Below are 20,027 nucleotides of genomic sequence, written 5' to 3' on the forward strand. Positions count from 1 at the left end.
GCATTACAGGATTACAGGCATGCGCCACCATGCCCAGCTAACAAACCAGTCTTTTAAATTCTAAGCCTCCAGACCTAAAGTGACATGGTGACATAATGTCATATTAAGAAAGGAAAAGATACATCAGAGAAGAAAATGGAGAAGATACAGGGAAGAGGCATATGGTGAAATGGGTGAGTCCCAGCTCTGTACCTACTAGTTGTATGACCTTAAGTGAGCCACTGTTTGCCCTCAGTTTGCCCATCTGTTAAATGAGGGGCTTGGGCTAGAGGTCCCTGAGGTCGCTTCCTGCCCAAAAGCTGCCCAGAGTCATGAGGGCACAGGCCCCTCCCAAGGCCCGCCCTGGCCTGGCTGGTGCTGGGGCAGTGATGATGTTACTCTGAAAGGGTGCCCCTTTACCGGTGAGATCTCCGAACAGCACCACGGGCCTGTGCTGCAGCGCCAGTGCGCTCCTCTGGCGCAGGGCAGTGGTGAGGGACCAGGATCCCAGCAGAAGCCAGAGCACTGGGTGGACGACTGAGGTGTCGTTCAGCGTGAGGTTGTAGCCCAGGTCCCAGTCGAAGTTGTTCCACAGCCGCCGGTGGAGCATGACCTGCGGGAAGGCATTGTCCGAGAGGCCCGGCTTGCACCTGGGCATGCCTGTGGGGGGCCGCGAGGGGCTGCTGCAGGACAGACCGTGCCTCCTACCTCCACCTGCCCATTCCCTTGGCTGGAGATGCCATGTGCCCGCTCCGACAGCAACACAAGCCTGCTTTTGCCATCCTCCATGAAGGCCGAGTGAACCATGGGGTAGTAATTCTGCAGACAGAAACATTGCCAGGTGGGCGATTGGGGCAAAGGGCAAGGTAGGTCAGGCATCACCCTCTGGCCACCCCAGCTAGTGCTCCCCATAGGCACAGCAGCAGCATGGGGCTGGGACCCTGACTTTGGAGACCAACAGACTGGGGTTCAGACACCAGCTCTGTGGCTTCCTAGCATACAGCCCAGCTGACATGGGTGCAGGCCCTGGCCAAGCCCTGGCCACACATCATCTCATGGATCCTCAGAATGACCCTTTGATGAAGGAGACATTTTACAGGAGAGGAAACTGAGGCACAAGCCAAGGCACATACTATTCTTGTCTGTGGTAGCACCAGAATTCAGACACCAGTCTGACTCACAGCCTGCACGCTCAAGCCCTGAACGGGCAGATACACAGGCTTTAAAAGAATTCTCTCTGGAGGCCGGGCGCGGTGGCTCACGCCTATAATCCCAGCACTTTGGGAGGCTGAGGCGGGTGGATCATCTGAGGTCAGGAGTTCAAGACCAGCCTGGCCATCATTGTGAAACCCCATCCCTACTAAAAATATAAAAATTAGCTGGGCATGGTGGCAGGCGGCTGTAATCCCAGCTACTCGGGAGGCTGAGGCAGGAGAATCGCTTGAACCTGGGAGGCAGAAGTTGCAGTGAGCCAAGATCGCTCCATTGCACCCCAGCCTGGGTGACAGAGTGAGACTCAATCTTAAAAAAAAGGAAAAAAACATTCTCACTGGAGGCCTCTACTGGCCTCTACTGGCCTCTACTGCTGCAATTTGATGCTTAATGGGTCCAGGAAAGGCGCTATTGGGAGTGTGCCTTGTGGGCATTGCAGGGCATACCCGGGCGATGCTGTTGTTCACATAGGAAACGTAGGGCCTCCGCTGCATCTGGTAGCCGTTGTTGTCTGAGTAGATGACCTGCTGGCTGTTTAGGTTGGTGCTGGTCCTCAGGACAGCCTCACGGTTCAGCTCCAGGGGGCCGGCTTGGTACTCCTGCTCTATCCGGTGGCAGAGCAGCTCCCCGTCATGGCCCTGCGGCACATGGGTGAGCCGGGAGCGGATTGCATACGTGTAATTCTGTGCTGTCATGTTCCTGGAGGAGAAGGGAGCATCAGTAAGTGAAGCTCCAGGAACCTTCTAGATGCTTCCTTTTTGCTTCCCTTCCTTCATGTGGGCAGGGTGGGCAGGGCAGGGTAGGCCGAAAGGCAGGGAGCCTTCTTGGGCCATGTGGACAATAGCACCACCCAGGACCCCAAGCGGCTGGGAGCAGCCTGGTTCCCCGACACCGCAGGGCTGCCATGCCGGGCCTGCCTTACGTCTGCTCTGATCATGGAAGAACAGGTGCTCTGTGGGCCCCAGGGTCTGTGGGTCTCTCTCCCAGCTCTGAACTTAGCTCCCAACCAACGTGACACAGCACACGCAAATGCAGCCAGCATGCAGACACCAGAGCAATTCATTTCTTCATCAAACCATGTGTCAACCACGGCCCAGGAGCTAGGGTTCAGAGCAAAGACAGACCCTCATTCACTGAGCTGCCTGCACGCATGCGCTGACTGTGTGCCGGGCTGTGGGGGTCACCCCGGGGGGAAGCACCTGTAGAAGTACTGCCGGATCTCAGTCACAAGCTGTCCCGCCACAATCTCCATTTCCACAGCTTCCCACGCAGGCACCGCGGCCTTGCCCGGTGTGAACAGGTAGTTATCGGAAATGGGGCCCTGTTTCACATCCCCGTTGACGTGGTACTCCAGGAATTCCTGGGTCACGCGCACCGTTCGGTTACTCTGTCTGCAGAGGCAGGAGAGAGAAGATGTCATTCTCATCCTGCACAAGGTCTTACAGACACCGGCTGGCAAGCCTCTCTCTCCAGATGCCATCTGAGTGGCCTGCGTAGCACTCACGAGGCCATGTGACTCAGCTCATCTAGAAGCCCTGAGACCCCACCCACAGCCAGTGTGGCCTTAGACTCCATCCTGTCCCAGAATGGGTCACAAACGAGGAGAGGAACAGAGCCTGCAGACAGGAACCGTGAGCCGTCAGCAGAGGGCACCCCCAAGAGGTGGAACTGGCTCACCCAGGCTGTGGTCTGCAAGCGAAACCAGTGCAGGAACGGGCTTTTGTCATGCTGACTCTGAGCTGTCCAGCAGGACACCCATGTGTACAGACCCCGTGTCATGGGCCAGAGCCTTCACTGACTTCACCTGGTTAAATTCTCCCAACCCCCAAGGGCAGGGATTGTTAACCCATCCCACTCCCGAGGCATCTGAGGCTGGAAGTTGTGACATCATGTACCCAAGATCACACATCTAGGAAGTGTGCAAGCCAAAACTCAAATTCAGCCCCAGCTTTAAATTCTGTGCTCCCTCCCTTCTATTAGGATGTTTGTGTTAGGACAGAGGATGGGAGAAGAGCAGGAGGGGGTCAAGTATTTTAATTGTAAAATGCAATCTTTGGCCTAACCAAGTGCACAAGTGATGTATTTGTATCTGAGTCTGGCCTGGCTGTGGGCGGACAATGAGGTGGATGGCCTCTGCACCCACTTCTCTGTGGGATTGTGGTGAGGGTGGGGAAGGAAAGGGAGGCAGGCTGTGGAGGGTTCTACTGAGTGCTGGTGGAGGAGGAGAAAGAAAAGAATTGAGGCCTCTGGCCCTGGACCCCTTCCCCGCACCATCCTTTTAAAAAGGTCCCCCAGGGGCCATCAAAAGAGTAAAAAAAACAAGCCACGGAATGGGAGGAGGGATTTGCAAATCATAAATCTGACAAGGGACTTGTAGCTAGAATATATAAAGAACTCTTACAACTCAATAATAAAAGACAAGCCAATTTAAAAATAGGTAAAGGATCTAAAGACACATCTCACCACAGAAGATATGCTAGTGACCAGTAAGTACATGAAGAGATGCTCAACACCATTAGTTAGCAGGGAAATGCAAATCAAAACCATCATGAGATGCCACTTCTCGCCCACGAGAATGGCTATAATTGAAAAGACAGAAAATAACAAGTGTGGGCGAGGATGTGAAGAAATCGGAACCCTCATCCCCTGCTGGGAGGAACAGAAAATGGTGCAGCCGCTTTGGAAAACGGTCTGGCAGTTCCTCAAAGAGTTAAACATAGAGTTAGCTTATGACTGAGTAATTCTACTCCTAGCTATGTACCCAGGAGAAACGAAAATGTATGTCCACACAAAAACTTGTACATGAATGTTCAGAGCAGCATTATTGATAGTGGCTAAAACGTGGAAACAACCCAAATGTCCATCAACTAAAGAATGGATAAACAAAATATGGTACATACATGCGATGGAATAGTATTCTGCCATGAAAAGGAATGAAGTACTGATACGTGCTACGATACTGATGAACCTTGAAAACATGCTAAGTGGGTTGTGGGTTGGGCATGGTGGCTCACGCCTGTAATCCCAGCACTTTGGGCAGCTGAGGCAGGCGGATCACTTGAGCTCAGGAGTTTGAGACCAGCCTGGGCAACATGGTGAAACACCATCTCTACAAAACACAAAAATTAGCTGGGTGTGGTGGTATGCACATGTAATCCCAGCTACTCAAGAGGCTGAGGTGGGAGGATCACTTGAGCCCCAGAGGAGGTTGAGGCTGCAGTGAGCCATGATTGTGCCACTGCACTCCAGCCTAGACTACAGAATGAGACTCTCTCAATCAATCAATCAATAAAAAGGGGAAAAAATATGTGAAGTGAAAGAAGTGAGTTGCAAAAGGACCACATATTGTATGAACAGGTAAATCCGTATAGACAGAAATAGACTAGGATTGCCAGGGCCCATGGGGGAGGGGAAGATGGGGAGTGATTGCTCAACAGCATGAAGTTTCTTTCCGGAGTAATGAAAACGTTCTAAAATTGATTGTGGTGATGGCTGCACAACTCTGTGAATGCACCAGAAACCACTGAATTGCCCACTTTAAATGGGTGAATTGTGTGGTATGTGAAGTGCATCTCAGTCAAGCTGTTACATAAGGAACAGAAGCTCTCCCTTCAACCCACACTGCCCTGGGGTTGGTGTCTGCACCCTTGGCTTCCCACCCCAGGCCTCTGCACAGGCCGTCTCCTTCCTATGGAACAACTTCCCCTATGCCCTTTGAGGCCTGGGGCCTGGCCCCAGGTGTCGTCTCCAGATGGCCCCTACTCTGAATACCAACAGCTCCTCCTTTCTGCTCAGGTGACAGGCACTGGTTTTGCAAGGCTTACCCCTGGTGGGGTTTTGGGAGCCTAATAAGAACTCCTTTGTCCTCACTGGAGTTCAAAACAAGAGAGACAGACAGGGCCACGAACGGGACAGGACAGCCTGAGCTCCAGTGCTGGAAATGCCGGGTGGGACCCTGGCTTAGGCATGTGGGGTCCGTGGGCTGCCCTAAGGGGCATGTACAGAGGGGGCGTGGGGCCTGAGTGAGGAAGGGACAGGGCACATTCTGCCTCTCCTGGCCTAACATGGCAGGCTTGGACCATGCTGGGGTTTCTCCCATTTCTGCAGCTCCTCTGCCCAACTCCCCCCTTGCCAGCCACCCATGCTGGCTGCTGTCACCCCTGCACCTGCCCCGCTTTCCCTCAGGAGCCACTGGGGAAAGATGAGGACAGACCTGACTGGGGCCCCATTCCCAGAGAAGTCCTGGAGCTCTGTGGGCAGGGAGCTGCTGACAGTGACCTTGAGCTGAGCTCCCCTGATACCCACCTCAGTACAAATGCCCCTCTCCCTTCTTCTCTCCCTCCTCTTTTTCTGTCTCCCCTCTCCCCTTTCCTGTCCCCTCACTTTCTGCCATGTACCCCTCTCGGTTAGGAGGTCACATCAGGAGACAAGGTGAATATTCTGGCAGAGGCAGCTGGGCCTGTTGAAGACTGCACCGGACGTGGCCTAGGAAGGATAAACCAGCCACGAGGTCTTTCTTGGGAGGTCAGCTGCCCACTCTGATGTCCACAAATAGCTGCTGAATGAATACAAGACTGAATGAATGAATGAATGGGTGGTTGGGTGAGTGGATGGATGGATGAATGGGTAGGTACATAGGTGGGTAGATGGATGGATGATGAATGGGTGGGTAGGTAGATGTATGGATGGATGGGTAAGTGGGTGAGTGGATGGATGAGTGGGTGGATAATTGGGTGGATGGATGGATAACTGGGTGGGTAGATAAGTGGGTGGGTGAATAGATGGGTAAGTAGACAGGTAGGTGGGTGGGATTAGATGATTTTGAAAGTCCTGTCCTGCTTTAAAGACAGTAACACTATTTACTGAATAGAGATTTTATGTTTCTCTAAATTAAAAAAGTGGTAATTTTTTTTTTCCCAGAGTGAGTCCCTCAATGTTCATTTTTTTCTATGGATCAATAGCCCTGGAATGAAAAAGTATAAGAAAGCCTTTCCTGCACTGGCCCAGGCTCACACTTGTAAAATTAAAGATCACAATAGCAGGAAGGGGTTTCACCACCATCTGTCCTTCCCCCAAGCAAGTGAGCAAATGGAGAATCCAGGTAGGGGCCTGACATGCCCATGCTCCAGGCATGCCTGTGCCTCAGAGATAGCAATGGCTGCACCTTACCTCTCCCAGATGCTGTGCATCAGGTTGGTATCCTGGTCGAGCAGCACAATGTAGCAGTCGTTTGCCACAGGCACCAAGTACCTGCCCGCATGGCTGGTGCGTCTCCTCAGCCTGCGGCCAAATTGAAGGGTGCTGGCCACAGTGGCAGCCAGCTCCTGGGTGCCCTCTTGGGCCTCTGCAGTGGGTCTGATGCTGTAGTGCCGGTAACTGAGACCTGGGATTGTGGTCAGAATAAGCAGGTCATACGCAGATGGGGTCTCTGTTGAGTTCTGGATCTGCAAGGCCAGCAGGATGAGACTTGTTAACTGTCAGCTCACACACTTTCTGGAATGGGGTGCTCACTACCTGCTGAGGCAGCAGTGTCTTTCCATCTCTCGGATCCTGCCGATTTCTCCTCCCTGCCCCCTGTTCTGGCTTTCTCCCCTTGGACCCCCACAAACCACATCAGTCCTGGGAGAACCCTTCAGCGACCTGAAGACAGCTGGTTCTTGGGGTCCCCAAAGCTTCTCTTACTCCCAGCTCCTGAACTGGGAGCTCCTGAACACCCCCAGCTCCTTTAATCATCCTTCATCAACCAAAGTGATGACTCCCAAAAGCAAACCCAAATCCGCTGACCTCTTCTGGAACCCGAGATCCACGAATACAGCTTCTTGCTTGACGCCTCCACGTGGATGTCCACAGCTGACCTCACCAGCTACCCCATCCCACCCACATCTGCTCCCTGCAGCATCCCCATCCAACGATGGCTCTTCCAGCACCTACCCTGCACCTTCTGCTCCCCGCTGTCCAGCTTTCTCCACCCCTACCCCCTAGTCATCCCATCCCTCAGTCACTCCCCTTCCCCATCCCCCAGGCATCCCCATCCCCCACCCTCCAGCCACTCCCACCGCCTTCTTGAGGCCTTTCATCATCTCCCTTCCCTGTGGCCTCTGCCTGGTCACAGCTGCTGTGACCCCTCCCTAGGTAACTGCCCAGCATCTGCACTGCTGTCCCCACATCCACTCCTGTGCCTACCAACCCATCCACTGCAGCAACCAAAGCAAGCTTTTCGAGACTCTTGTCTGCTGCAATCGGGGAAGGAAGCCTCCTCTGGGACCCAGCCTCCTCCCTGCGGTGACCTTGCTCTGTCCTCTGGCCCTTGGGGCTCCAGCATCACCAACCCTTCCTTCCTGACACTCCTGCCGTTTCCTGCCTCTGAGCCTGTGCCACGCTGTGCCCTCCACCTGGACTACCTTCTCCTGGGAGGGGCCATCCCCCAATCTTCTCATCCCCACGTGGAGGGACTTTTCCAGGTTAACCCTCCTGGCCTCTGCTCACCTCTGAGGTGTCTGATTTGGGGAGGGAGGCTGGAGGAGGGCACTGTGCCCCCTCAGTTCCTGTGCCCTGGTAGGGAGGCCTTTTGGGGGGCCCCTTATTAGCAAGCCCAATAATGGTGTACACGCCTCCCAACCCAGCCTTTATCCCAAATACAGCAGACACCTGTTCCCTGTCTGCCTGATCCCACATTGATGCGGCCTGGCCCACCTATTTAAAATGTGTCCCCAGCCCCTGCAACTTGCTGTAGTGACTGTCCCCCTCACGGTGGTCATCGCCTATCATATTCCATATTTTTCTTATTTTAGTTATCACCTGTCTCCCCTACTGGAATAGATGGCCCAGGCAGTGGGATTTTGTCTGTTTGGTTAGTACACCATCCCCAGCGCCTAGAACAGGGGCTGACAGACAGTAGGAGCTCCAGAAATGTGTGCTGAGGGAATCTACTCTTAACGGATACTGCATCTGAGTGGGGAAGGGGTGTGTGTAAGGGTCTGCTCAGACCCATACCCTCCCCTCGCCTCTCCCTGTGCTGGACAAACTCCTCCTCGGTCTCAGTTCTGGCCGAGGCTCCCCTGGCTCCCGAGTCACCACTCCACACCGTCACCATCCACGTCTGTGTCCTGGGATGGGGCCTGGCCTCGCCCAGGTCCAGGGGCCCAGCACCCAGCCCAGGGCTGGGCCCAGGATGGGCGTTCGGGAGCTTTGCTGAGTGAATGAGTGATGTCAGCCCCTCCTCCACCTCCCCAAGAAGGGTCAGCTGGGTGGCGTGTCTGGCGCCGTCTGGAAGCGGAGTTGGCCTGACCCATGTGGGGTGTCTGGGTGGTGTGGAGAAAAGCAGTCCAGCCCCATACCTAACATCGGCACCTCCATTAAAGCACCCCTTTAAGATTCCTGAAGGCTTTCCCACATGCCAGGGTGGAAATTCATATTAGATCACAAATATTCCCAAAGGCAGGGGAGTGACGGAAAGATTCCCACATGTGAGGCCTTTCTAGGGATCAGCCCATACAAGGGGGCCCAGCGAATAGGAGGGTGAACAGGCCTGGTGTGGTGGCTCACGCCTGTAATTCCAGCTCTTTGGGAGGCCAAGGTGGGAGGATTGCTTGAGGCCAGGAGTTTGAGACCAGCCAGGGCAACATAGTAAGACCCTGCCTCTACCAAAAAACAAACAAAAAAATTAGCCGTGTATGGTGGTGTGCACCTGTGGTCCCAGCTACTCAGGAGGCTGAGGTGGGAGAATCAACTTGAGCCTGGGAGGTTGAGGCTGCAGTGAGCTGTGATTGTGCCACTGCACTCCAGCCTGCATGACAGGGTGAGACTTTGTCTCAAAAAAAAAAAAAAAAAAAAAAAAGGAAAACTGACACTAAAACTTGTTTTAAAAAGTGTAAGCAGGGCACAACAGTTGAAAGGCTAATGCCACCTCCTAACTCCCACTCGGCATGAGTGATGCCACGGACTGAATGTCTGTGTCCCCTCAAATGGCTGACGTCCGGATTCCAAGTCATCACTTAGGAATGGGGCCTTGGGGAGGTGATTAAGTCAGGAGGGTGCGGCCCCCAAGAATGGGATTAGTGCCCTCGTAAAAAAGACCTCAGAGACTTCCCTTGGCCTCTTGTGCCATGTGAGGACACACAGGAAGACGGCAAGCAGGAAGAGGCCCTCACCAGAACCCGGCTATGCTGGCGCCTTGATCTTGGACTTCCTGCCTCCAGAACTGTGAGAAATAAATGTATGTCATTTAAGCCATGTAGCCTATGAGACTTTGTCATAGCAGCCCAAGCAGGCTGCGACAGATGAGGCCCTTATCTCCCATAGCGTGACCCCATTGGTGCTGGGCACAGTGCCAGGCCTGGGTGCAGGGGAAGGCTCAGCTCACGGCTGGTGGTGCTTGAATATGGAGCCTGCTCCACCTCTCCCTCACTGGGGGACTTTGACCAGTCCCTTAGTCTCAGCAGGCCTCCGAGTACACAAGGGGATGACGGGGATGATGACACAGATGGCCCTCGGCTTCTGGCCACATTGGATGCCCCATGCCCAGTATCAGTCCACTGGGTAGATCTAACTCCCCTCAACGGCTGTGTGTCCCTGGGTGATGTCTTCCTACAAGGGCAGACTGTCACACTTTCACTCGAACCATGGCTTTGATTGACCAAGGAAGGTTTGGAGGTTGGGAGTTTGCCACCTCGCAGCTGTGTGACCTCAGGGACTCTGTGTGGTACAGTAAACATAGATAGATTTGGTCTTTGTCTGCAGCTCTTGCCACAGAGCTCCTAAAACCATTGGAACTTCCTGAGTGATAGGAGTGTCTTCTAAAGTTCATAACAAGCCCCTTCCAACCTTATCTGAGCTTATGCTGTTGAGGTGCCTTCTGGCAAGGCCCATAGGTGGCTTCAGGATGGGGCTGCTCCCGAGGAAGCGAGCCCAGGTTAGAGGGCTGGGATGCTAGGCCCTCCCTGCTTCCACCTCACCAGTGCTCCCTGCAGCTGTCCCTGAGTTGTACCCTTTCTTTTTTTTTTTGAGATGGAGTCTCACTCTTGTTGCCCAGGCTGGAGTGCAGTGGTGCAATCTCAGCTCACTGCAACCTCTGCCTTCCAGGTTAAAGCGATTCTCCCGCCTCAGCCTCCCAATTATTATACCAGTGCGTGCTACCACGCCTGGCTAATTTTTGTACTTTTAGTTAGAGACGAGGTTTCACCATGTTGTCCAGGATGGTCTCGAACTCCTGACCTCGGGTGATCCACCCGCTTCAGCCTCCCAAAGTGTTTGGATTACAGGCGTGAGCCACCGCACCCAGCCAGTTGTACCCTTTCTAACAAAACTGTCATGGTAAGTATGGCACTTGCCTGAGTTCTGTGAGCTGTTCTAATGAATTATCAAACTTGTGTGTGTGTGTATCATGGGAACCCCAGAATTCAGTCAGCAGGACACAAGTGTGGTAGCCCAGGAACCCCATTTGTGGCTGGTGTCTGAAATTAGGGGTCTTGTGAGATTTTGGGCCCCTAACTCGTGGGGTTTGTGCTCACTCCAGGTACTTAGTTCAGGAATGAAATGATTTTAGGACACTCAGTTGGTGTCAGAAAAGTGGAGAATTGGGTGGTGTTGGGAAAAAAACCCCACTTTGCTTCTCAAAGCCTCAGTTTCCTCTTCCGTAAAACAAAGGCGATAAGGCCTCCCTTGCAGGGTCAGAAGAGACAATGTGCCCGGCCCAGAGCAGGTTCAGCAAGCAGCCAAGGCCCCTCCAGCAGGATTTTGTGTCCATACCTGCGAGGGCACTGGGTGGCCCGCCTCATCTGTGACGCGGACTCCAGGGAAACCAACAGTCAGGGTGACGATGGTGGTGACCGTCCAGGCCAGCGGGTTGTAGACCGAGGCAAAATGTCCTGCAGGTCCTGCATCTGCACACAGAGAAGAGGCTTTGCTTGTGCCATGTGACTCACCTTCTGGAATGGGGTGCTCACTGGCTGCCCCTCGGTATGAGGGAAACTGAGGCAGGTGAGATGCAGCCCTCCAGAACTCCCAGGGAAGCCAGGAAGGGGGTAGGCCAACAGGTGTTTCCCACAGACACAGCGTGGGCTACATTCTGCAGTCTGGCTTCCAGGGCAGGGCAGGAGGAGGGGCTCGGAACATAAGGTGTCCGTGTCGCCCTGGAGAACTGAGGTTCTATTCGCTCCTCACACATCTCTGTCAGCCCATTTTACTGATGAGGAAACAGGTCCAGAGAAGTACAGCCACTTGCCCAAGGTGACCCAGCTTCTAAGGCCTGGCTCCAAAGCTTTGAGTGCTGGGCACTGTGAGCCACCAGAGAATTCTCTGGAGCCCAGAGGGTCAAGTCCATTGCCTAGCCTGGCATTTTAGGTCCCTGTGATGAGGACCTGGCCTCTCTTTCTGTTGCATCCTACCAGCCCATGTGTGTGAGGTCTGGCCACAACTGAGAACTCCTGGATCCCTGAACCCAGCACATACTTCCAGCCTCCCTGCCTCTGCCTGGGCTGTTCCCTCTGCCGGGGACACTTTCCTGGTCTTCTCTACCTATTCACAGCTTGGGGAAGCCTCTCCTGTGTGTTCATTGGAATGACAGCTCCTCAAAAGGCCCCACCTGGCAGTGAAGCCAGACCCCAGCTGAGAGCTCCCGTTCTGCCACTGTCTCTTCCACCTGGCTGGTGTTCCTGAGGCCAGGGGGCCTTCCAGAGCCTGCAGGTTGGATGGGATTACACACAGACAGAGATGGGAGGGGAAGGGCATGTTAGATGCTAGGGCAGTGGGCAGGCCACAGCTGGGACACCAAGAAGTACAAGGCAGCCAGGCGTGGTGGCTCTTGCCTGTGATCCCAGCACTTTTTTTTTTTTTTTTTTGAGACGGGGTCTCGCTCTGTCGCCCAGGCTGGAGTGCAGTGGTGCGATCTCAGCTCACTGCAAGCTCTGCCTCCGGGGTTCATGCCATTCTCCTGCCTCAGCCCATGAGTAGCTGGGACTACAGGCACCCGCCACCACGCCCGGCTCATTTTTTTGTATTTTTAGTAGAGACAGGTTTTCACCGTGTTAGCCAGGATGGTCTCGATCTCCTGACCTCGTGATCCACCCGCCTTGGCCTCCCAAAGTGCTGGGATTACAGGTGTGAGCCACCATGCCTGGCCAGATACCAGCATTTTGACAGACCAAGGTGGGAGGACCACTTGAGCCCAGGAGTTAGAGACCATCCTGGCAACATGGTGAGACCCTGTCTGTCCAAAAAAAAATAAAAATAAAACAATAAGCCAGGTGTGGTAGTGCATACCTGTAGTCCCAGCTACTTGGGAGGCTGAGGCAGGAGGATCGCTCAAGCCCAGGAGTCTAAGGCAGCAGTGACCTATGACTGGCACCACTGCACTCCAGCCTAGGTGACACAGTGAGACCCTGTCTCAAAAAACAAAAAACAAGAAGGAAGTGCAAGATGACCAGGTGCAGGCTGTGGGTGGGACCTGGGGGCCTATGCACAGAAAAGTCTCATGCGGGCGGAGGGCGCCAACCTGTCTTCATTTGTCCAGGATCTTCCCAGTTTGGAAACCCCTCAGTCCCAGGCACACTGGCATGTGATCAGTCACTCTACACGTGGGAAAACTCACAGTCAAAGAGGCTGGTCCCACGGCTGCCCTGCTGTGATGTCAGCCAAGTGGAGTTCGGGAGGGAGTGCCAGGAGCCAGGAAGGGACTGGGCCCCTGAGGACACCGGCGTACTCTCTGCCAAGGCTGGGCAGCACCGTGTTCAGGTTCAATCCCTGCTCTGCTCCTTCCTACCCGAGTGGCCCTGGGCTAGCATATAACTTGAGTCCGTTTCCTCGGCTGTAAAATGAGGACAGTAACCATTCCTATTTTGTACAGATTTTGTGAGGCATTAAATTCAATACTGCATGAAGGGTATTTTGAGCTTAGTAAATGCTCAAAACATGTTAGCTGCTATTTCTGGCTCTTCTTGTAACATCACCAACCCTTCCTCATTGCACGGATGAGCAAACGGAGGCTGGGAGGACTGAAGCCACCTGTCCGAGCTCTCACTATGGGGAAGGGCGATATGGGTGATGTGGACTCAGAGTCTGAAGCTGGGGTCGTTGAGCCCCTCCCCTGACCTCCTCAGGCTCTCCCTTCATAAAGGGGCCACAGCCTCCCTGCAGGGCCCTGCTCACCGGAGCTGGCCGCCATGGGTGCCTGGGGCTGGAGCTCATCTAGGACGATGGAGGCCATCAGCTTGCACACGCCCAGCATCCCCGAGGCCAGGTGCGTTGCGTACATGTCTCTCACCTTGGGGGACTCAGTCCCAGTGATGGCATCATGGTGCTGGACCTGCAGCAACCCCCAGAGGGGAAGAAGAACAGGATCAGGACCTGACTCTGCAAAGCACCTACAAGGCACCTACTAGGCGCTGGCTCTCATTCTGGCTTGCCAGGTGCCAGTGGAGAAGGGGGCAGTCCCCGCCATTTTACAGAAGGAGGAACTGAGGCCAAGAGAAGCTGAGGAGCTCGCCCAACTTTTCCTGCCCTTGTGGGAACTCATTGTCCCCCATCTCTGGACCCCCTGCTCTGATGGACCCTGAAGTCACCTCATTTCTCCCACAACACAATGACATGTTCTGCCAGCAGCTCCTTTTGGGGAACTGTTACAGTGTCATGGCTGGTGTGACCCTTTTTTGGATAGGTGACTGAGGACAAGTTACAGGCTGTCTTGGGTCTGTTTTCCCATCAGTACAGTAGGGGATGGGTGGAGACGGAAACTCATGAACTGGCTATTCAGCAGCCACTGCACCAAGCAGGCTGTGCACACCAGCATATCCAATTGCCCCACCATCCTCCTGGGCAAGCTTGTTGTTCTCATTGTACAGGAGGGAATTAGGTCTTGGGTGGGTGTGGGAATCATGTGCCTGACATCACACAGCTGAGCCGAGATATGGATGCAGGCAGGGCTGTCGGACACAAGTGCCACTCCACCTTGTCCTTTATCCCTCTTGCTAAACTGCTACAAAGCTTAATGAGGCCACCAGCTGGATGGATCAGGCTGTGGTCTCAGCCTTGGCCTGGGTTCACCATGCACTGGCCTTGTAACCAAAGGGAACCTCAGTTTCCCCTCTGTAAAGTGGGGCCTCTAGTGCCCCAGGGCTGGAAGGATTGGCTAGGACAAGGGAGGGGAGGTGCGCAGCATGGGAGGTTCCAATCCTGCCACTGTGGCTAAATGTGGTGTTACCTCGGAGACGGCCCAGCGAAGCTGCTGGAGCTGCTGCAGGGCCCAGGTGGGGTCCAGATGCCCACGGGGGGCCGGCCACAGGTAGCGTGTGAACATGGACTCCCCGGCATACAACAAGGCGCTGGCTCGCCGGGCCAGCCCCTTCAGTGCGCTGCGGGACGTGTAGAAGCCCGTCCAGGCCTGGAATGGTTCTGGGAGACAAGGGAAGATGGTGAGCTTGAGACGGCATGACCCAGAAGTCTGCTAAGCTCCAGCCCTGGAAGAGCTGAGAAGCTGGGGCTGCAGAGGCAGCCTCTGCCAGGGTCACCCAAGGAGGCAGGCCGGGCAGGCAGTGAGCCCAGGGCTTACGGCTCCCAACTCAGGCCTCCTCCCATAGCCAGACTAGGAACCGCCCAGAAAACCCTGGATGGGCCTTGGGCAGGGTGGGAGAGACAGGCTGCACTGGGGCAGGTGGGGTGGGGTGCTGAAGGATCATGATCTGAGGCAAGCCCAGGGTGCCTAGGAAACACAGAACAGCTGTGTGAGCAAAGGGCCTGGGAGACCCAGAGGGGAAGAGGAGGAGCCAGGTGGGCAGGACCCCACTGAGAAGGGCCTAGACTGCACAGAGGCCTTCATGTGTGACGTGGGCATGGGGAGGCCAGGACAGGCATGCGTTTCAGCAGGGATTCTCTGGGCGTCCAGGGAGGATGGATGGTAGGAGGCAGCAAGGGCTCAGAGACCCCAGGGAGCCAGTATCCTGATGCAAGACAGAGAGGATGAGGATGCCCAGGGCCCATGCAGGAGGCAGGAGGGCTGAACCCTCCCAGGGAGTGGCTGTCTGTCTCAGAAGGGAGCTTCCTATTGCTTCTGCTTTCCTGCTCCTCAGCGTCTGGGATGTGCCCAGATTTGCCTTGATTCCCTGTTCTTCCCCCACTGGTCCTGAACCAGACTGGGAGGGTGGTCACATGGCCCAGGGGACAGGCCACAGCCTGTGGGTCAGATGGGGCCTGTGGGTCAACAGCTTTGCAGCCATGTTGAGAGTGGGTGGTGAGGCCCGATTCCATTCAGTCTGGCAGGGGCTCCACATTCTCAGTGGTCATCACGATACCATGCCCGCCTGGATACCACACCCACCTGGATACCATGCCCACATGGACACCACGCCCACCTGGACAGAGCCACACCCAACTTGACTCGGGTGTATCCCTACCTGCTAGATGTGACCACACCCACAGTCACTACCCCACCCACCTCACCATTAGCCATGCCCACGTTAACATATCTCCTCCTGCCTTGACTATAACCACACCCACATCCACGGACATCCCCCAACCCGTGTGTGTAGCCCCACCTGCCTCCAGTGTGGTGTCAACAGCAGGAGCCGGGGACTATGCAGCCCCACTGGTCACCATGCAGACCCGGAGGCTGGGGCCCAGAGAGGCAGGACTAAGCCAGGTCAAGGGTGAGTCAAGGCAGTGCCCAGGCCAGAATGAGCCCTGCAGCTGGAGTTCATCTGTGGCATCTCTTTGGAAGGGAGATGTTATGGTGTGAATGCCCCTCCAAAACCCATGTTAAAATTTAATTGCCATTGTGACTGTATTAAGAGGTGGGGTGCTTAAGAGGAGATTAGGCCATGAAGGCTCTGCCCTCGTGAACAGATTAATATCATTGTCACGGGACTGCTCTGCCCTCGTGAACAGATTAATGTCATTGTCATGGGACTGGGACTGTTAGAAAAGCAAGTTCAACCCCCTTGTCCGGCTGTTCTTTTGCACTCAGCCTTCAGCCATGGGTGATGCAGCAAGAAGGCCCTCTCTAGACACCAGCCCTCCACCTTGGACTTCCCGGCCTCTACATCTGTGAGCCAAAGAAACTTCATTTCCTTATCAATGACCCATTCTGTGGTATACTGTTACAGCAGTATACACCCAGAGGGCTAGGACATCTGCTGAGCCCTGCCTCTGTGCTGGGCAGGAGGCTGAGAGCACTTCTTCTCATTGAATTTTCACAGCAACCCCATCTATGCACAAGGCACCACAAATTTCCCCCTTTGGAGACAGGGTGGTTTCATGACTTGCACACGGCCAGGGAGTAGAGGCTTACTCACAGCCAGCCCTCTTAGCTCTCAGGCTGTGCTGCTGGTGGCCAGCCCAGTTCTGGCCTGAGGACACAGGCATGATGCACAGGAGGTGCCCAGTAATGACTGTGCAGTGAAAGGAAGCCTGAGTCAGCCTCAGCATCAGGAAAGGGCTCGTAGAAGAGGTTTATGTGGAACTCATGCAGGAAGAGAAGGTGATGGAGGCCACTCCCAGCAGGAGGCACCACCTGTGCAAAGGCCAGAGGCAGGAAACTGCATGTGGTGGGCAATGGTGAGAGGCTGAACCCTGGGCTGAACCCTGTGGGAATCAGGTGGTGCATGTGGCGGCCAGGACGTCCAGGTGGAGTGAGCAGAGGGGGTCAGTCTCTGCCCCTGTGCCCCACACAGAACCTGCCTGGAACCCCTCCAGGGCTTGGAGAGCAGTGCCGAGCAGACACTGAAGTGGGCAGAGGGTACATGGACTATACCCTCCCTGCCACCAAACTACCACCCCAGCCCCTGGAAGCCTGTACCTGTGGAATAGGGCAGGAAGTCGTGGTGGTCGCGGACACGCCAGGTGACATTGAGAGCGTGCAGGGCACGGAAGTAGTCGCCCAGCGTGGCGTACTGCACCGAGACACCGAGCTCGGCAGCATGGCTGTTGATGTGGTCCAGCAGCGGGTCCATGTTGGCAAACTGCACCGAGGCATTGAAGAACTGCTTGTCACATCCCTGCAGGGACATGGGAGCAACATCCTGTGCCATGGGAGCAGGGCGCTCGCCCAGTGGGGGTGGGCTGATCACCGCCCTCCACCAGCTGCCCTCCCAGTCTCCAAGGTGGCCAACAGGGGCCCCAAACCAGCTCCCATAGCAGTGGCTTGATCTCGGCTCATGCAACCTCCGCCTCCCGGGTTCAAGCGATTCTCCTGCCTCAGCCTCCCTGAGGCTGCAGGCGCCACCACACCTGGCTAATTTTTATATTTTTAGTAGAGACAGGGTTTTACCATGTTGGCCAGGCTGGTCCCGAACTCCTGACCTCAGGTGATCTGCCTGCCTTGGCCTCCCAAAGTGCTGGGATTATAGGTGTGAGCCACAGCGCCCGGCCCTGGGCATCTCTTAAGGCCCATCAGTGTTACTACTTATCCAAATCATTATAATTAATGATTATTAATTATTATAATATAATGATTAATAACAGCAATAATAACCATGACTGAGTTACTGACCTTAAGCTTGCCTTCACAAGGGCAGTCATGGATGAAGAAGGCAGGCTCTGGGGCCCGCCTGACTGGGTCTGAACACAAATTCTACCCCTTCCTAGCCACCCTAAGGAACTCTGTGGCTTCAGGAAAATTCCTTAACCTCTGTGGGCCTTGGTTTCCTCAACTGTGAAATGGATACCAGCCTGCTTCCTAGGCCCAGTGGTGCAAATTAGATGGCTGAGACAAATATATCCCACGGGGCAGTGCCCAGCACACAGCAGGTGCTCACTAAAGGTTAGCTGTGACGATGGCCACGACGTGCCGGGCACTGGCTTCCCAGGAACGCTTCAGCTCTCACCAAGCCTATGAAGCCTGCTGCCACCATCCCCATTTTACAGCGGAGGCAACTGAAGCTCAACGGACTCTAAGGCACGCAGTGCCCGAGCCAGGAGCCAGCCCGGCCCAGGCAGGGAAGAGAGTTGAGTGGGAGCTGGAGAGGCCAGCGTGGGTGAGGGTGCTTTTCCAGGTGGGGGAGGGGCTGGTAGAGTGGGAGAGGCCCAGGGGTCTGCAGGGAAGGAGGATGGAGCCACTGGGCTGAGCATGGCTGCCTAGCCGGGTCTGGATAGGGTGGCCCTGGGTGCAGGGGCCAGGGCTTGCACAGTGCTCCTTGGGCTGTGTTGAGGGCACAGCGCCTGGGACTCTGCCTTACCCAGGGCCAGAGGACGTGCGGTGTCCGGAACCAGGCGGCCCTCTGCTTCACGTTGGCCACCAGGGCCTCGGCATAGAGGTTGATGTTGGCTGGGGTGACGGGCTCACTCATGTTGGGGTACACCCCATCTGGGGGAGGCTTGGGGAAGACAGCCACGCCATTCCAGTAAAATCCTGACCTGTGCGAGGGCAGAAGGTTAGGGGAGAAGACACGAACTCTGTGGACAGCCAGGGCTCACACCCAAGTGCCACGTTCTCCCAGCCTTGGGACCTTGGCACATCATTTCACCCTGAGAATGAATTCTCCCACTCCATGACCGACGGTGGGTCACAGATTTGTGTGCTCATTCACGCAGGCCAGCTTCTCGCCCATCAGACCCCGGGTCTCAGGACACCAAGGAGGCCTTGGTGAGGCAAATGAGGCCCTGGCCTAGGGCACAAAATTTATGGGGGTGCCTCAATTCTTAGTAGTTGAGATAAATGATATTTTAATGCAGTACTTTAAAAAATGAAAATTAATGCAAAAAACCCATGAGGAACAAAATGTCAGAGTTTTAAATAAAGACAGGCTCAGTATTTAACATCTTTCTCTGTTTGCCTTAGGCTGGGGGTGTGGAGAACCCCCAGTTAAGTGCCTTCCTTGCTCACACTGTGCAGCCTCGGGGTAGCAGTCATGGAACCCTTGTCTGGAGCTCTCCAACCTGGGCAGCCCCTTCCAGCATTCCCACCTCTGTTTCTTTTACAGACAGGGTCTTGCTCTGTTGCTCAGGCTGGAGTGCAGTGATATGATCACGGCTCACTGCAGCCTCGAACTCCCGGGCTCAAGCCATCGCCTCAGCCTCCCCAGGAGCTGGGACTACCACCATGCTCGACTTGTTTTTTGAATTTTATGTAGAGACGAGGTCTTGCTCTGTGGCCCAGGCTGGTCTCAAATTCCTGGGCTCAAGCAATCCTCCCACCTCGGCCTCCCAAAGCATTGGGATCACAGTCATCAGCCACCAGCACTGCCACCTCTAGCCTCACCAAGCTTTAGTCTCCCTGGTAGAATGTGGAGCAGGTTATTGTGAGGATTAAATGAAAATCATTTATGGAAAGGAGCTAGAAACAGTGCTGGGCACAGAGGAGGGCTGACAAATGGCAGTGACCGCTAATTAATCCCGGCCAGCGTTCTTCACCCCCTCTGCCTTGCCTGTTGTCTTTCCTCTTCCAAGAGAGGCTAAGCACCTGGCCAGGGCAGAGTGCGGATTTGAACCCAGGGCCGTCTGACTGCACAGAGACCAAGGCTGGCTGCTGCCACCATGTGGAGGCTGCAGAGCTGGTGGCCTGAATCCAACGCTGGCTCCACCACGTCTGCCAGCTGTGGGACCTGGGGTGGGCTGCTGTGCCTCAGTTTCTCCTTCTGTAAGATGGGGCACTCACAGCATCTCCGTCAGTGGGCCGCTGCGAGGGTCTGTGAGGTGTCACAGGGAGAATGCTTGGAACAGGGCCTGGCTCATGGTGGGTGCTTGGAACAGCGAGCCAGGAATGTGAATGTGGGTTCACTGCCTATCCTTTCTACCCCCGGGGGGTCCTGGTCCATGGCTCCACACTCCTGGTCCCCACTGAGTCTTCACCCAAAGCCTTCTGGGGAAGAAGGTGTACAGCGAGGCTAAAATCCCATGTGCTTCTTGACATC

The 20,027-nt window shown here is 55.0% G+C and overlaps 1 protein-coding gene across 1 annotated transcript in view; it reads right to left on the reverse strand.

Moving 5' to 3' along the window:
* The window catches only part of MAN2B2 (mannosidase alpha class 2B member 2), a 47,632-nt gene that overhangs the window by 10,370 nt on the left and 17,235 nt on the right, over positions 1–20,027 (reverse strand). Inside the window, exons 6-15 of the mRNA XM_004038397.5 lie at positions 18,354–18,531; positions 16,976–17,174; positions 14,387–14,577; positions 13,336–13,492; positions 10,939–11,072; positions 6,361–6,635; positions 2,391–2,582; positions 1,638–1,890; positions 688–798; positions 400–592 (exon numbers count right to left, since the gene is read on the reverse strand). Of these exons, the coding sequence (XP_004038445.5) occupies positions 400–592; positions 688–798; positions 1,638–1,890; positions 2,391–2,582; positions 6,361–6,635; positions 10,939–11,072; positions 13,336–13,492; positions 14,387–14,577; positions 16,976–17,174; positions 18,354–18,531 (1,883 nt within the window). The remainder of the gene's footprint in view (positions 1–399; positions 593–687; positions 799–1,637; positions 1,891–2,390; positions 2,583–6,360; positions 6,636–10,938; positions 11,073–13,335; positions 13,493–14,386; positions 14,578–16,975; positions 17,175–18,353; positions 18,532–20,027) is intronic.

This window comes from Gorilla gorilla, chromosome 3, assembly GCF_029281585.2.
Source record: "Gorilla gorilla gorilla isolate KB3781 chromosome 3, NHGRI_mGorGor1-v2.1_pri, whole genome shotgun sequence".
NCBI classification, from domain to species: Eukaryota; Metazoa; Chordata; class Mammalia; order Primates; family Hominidae; genus Gorilla; species Gorilla gorilla.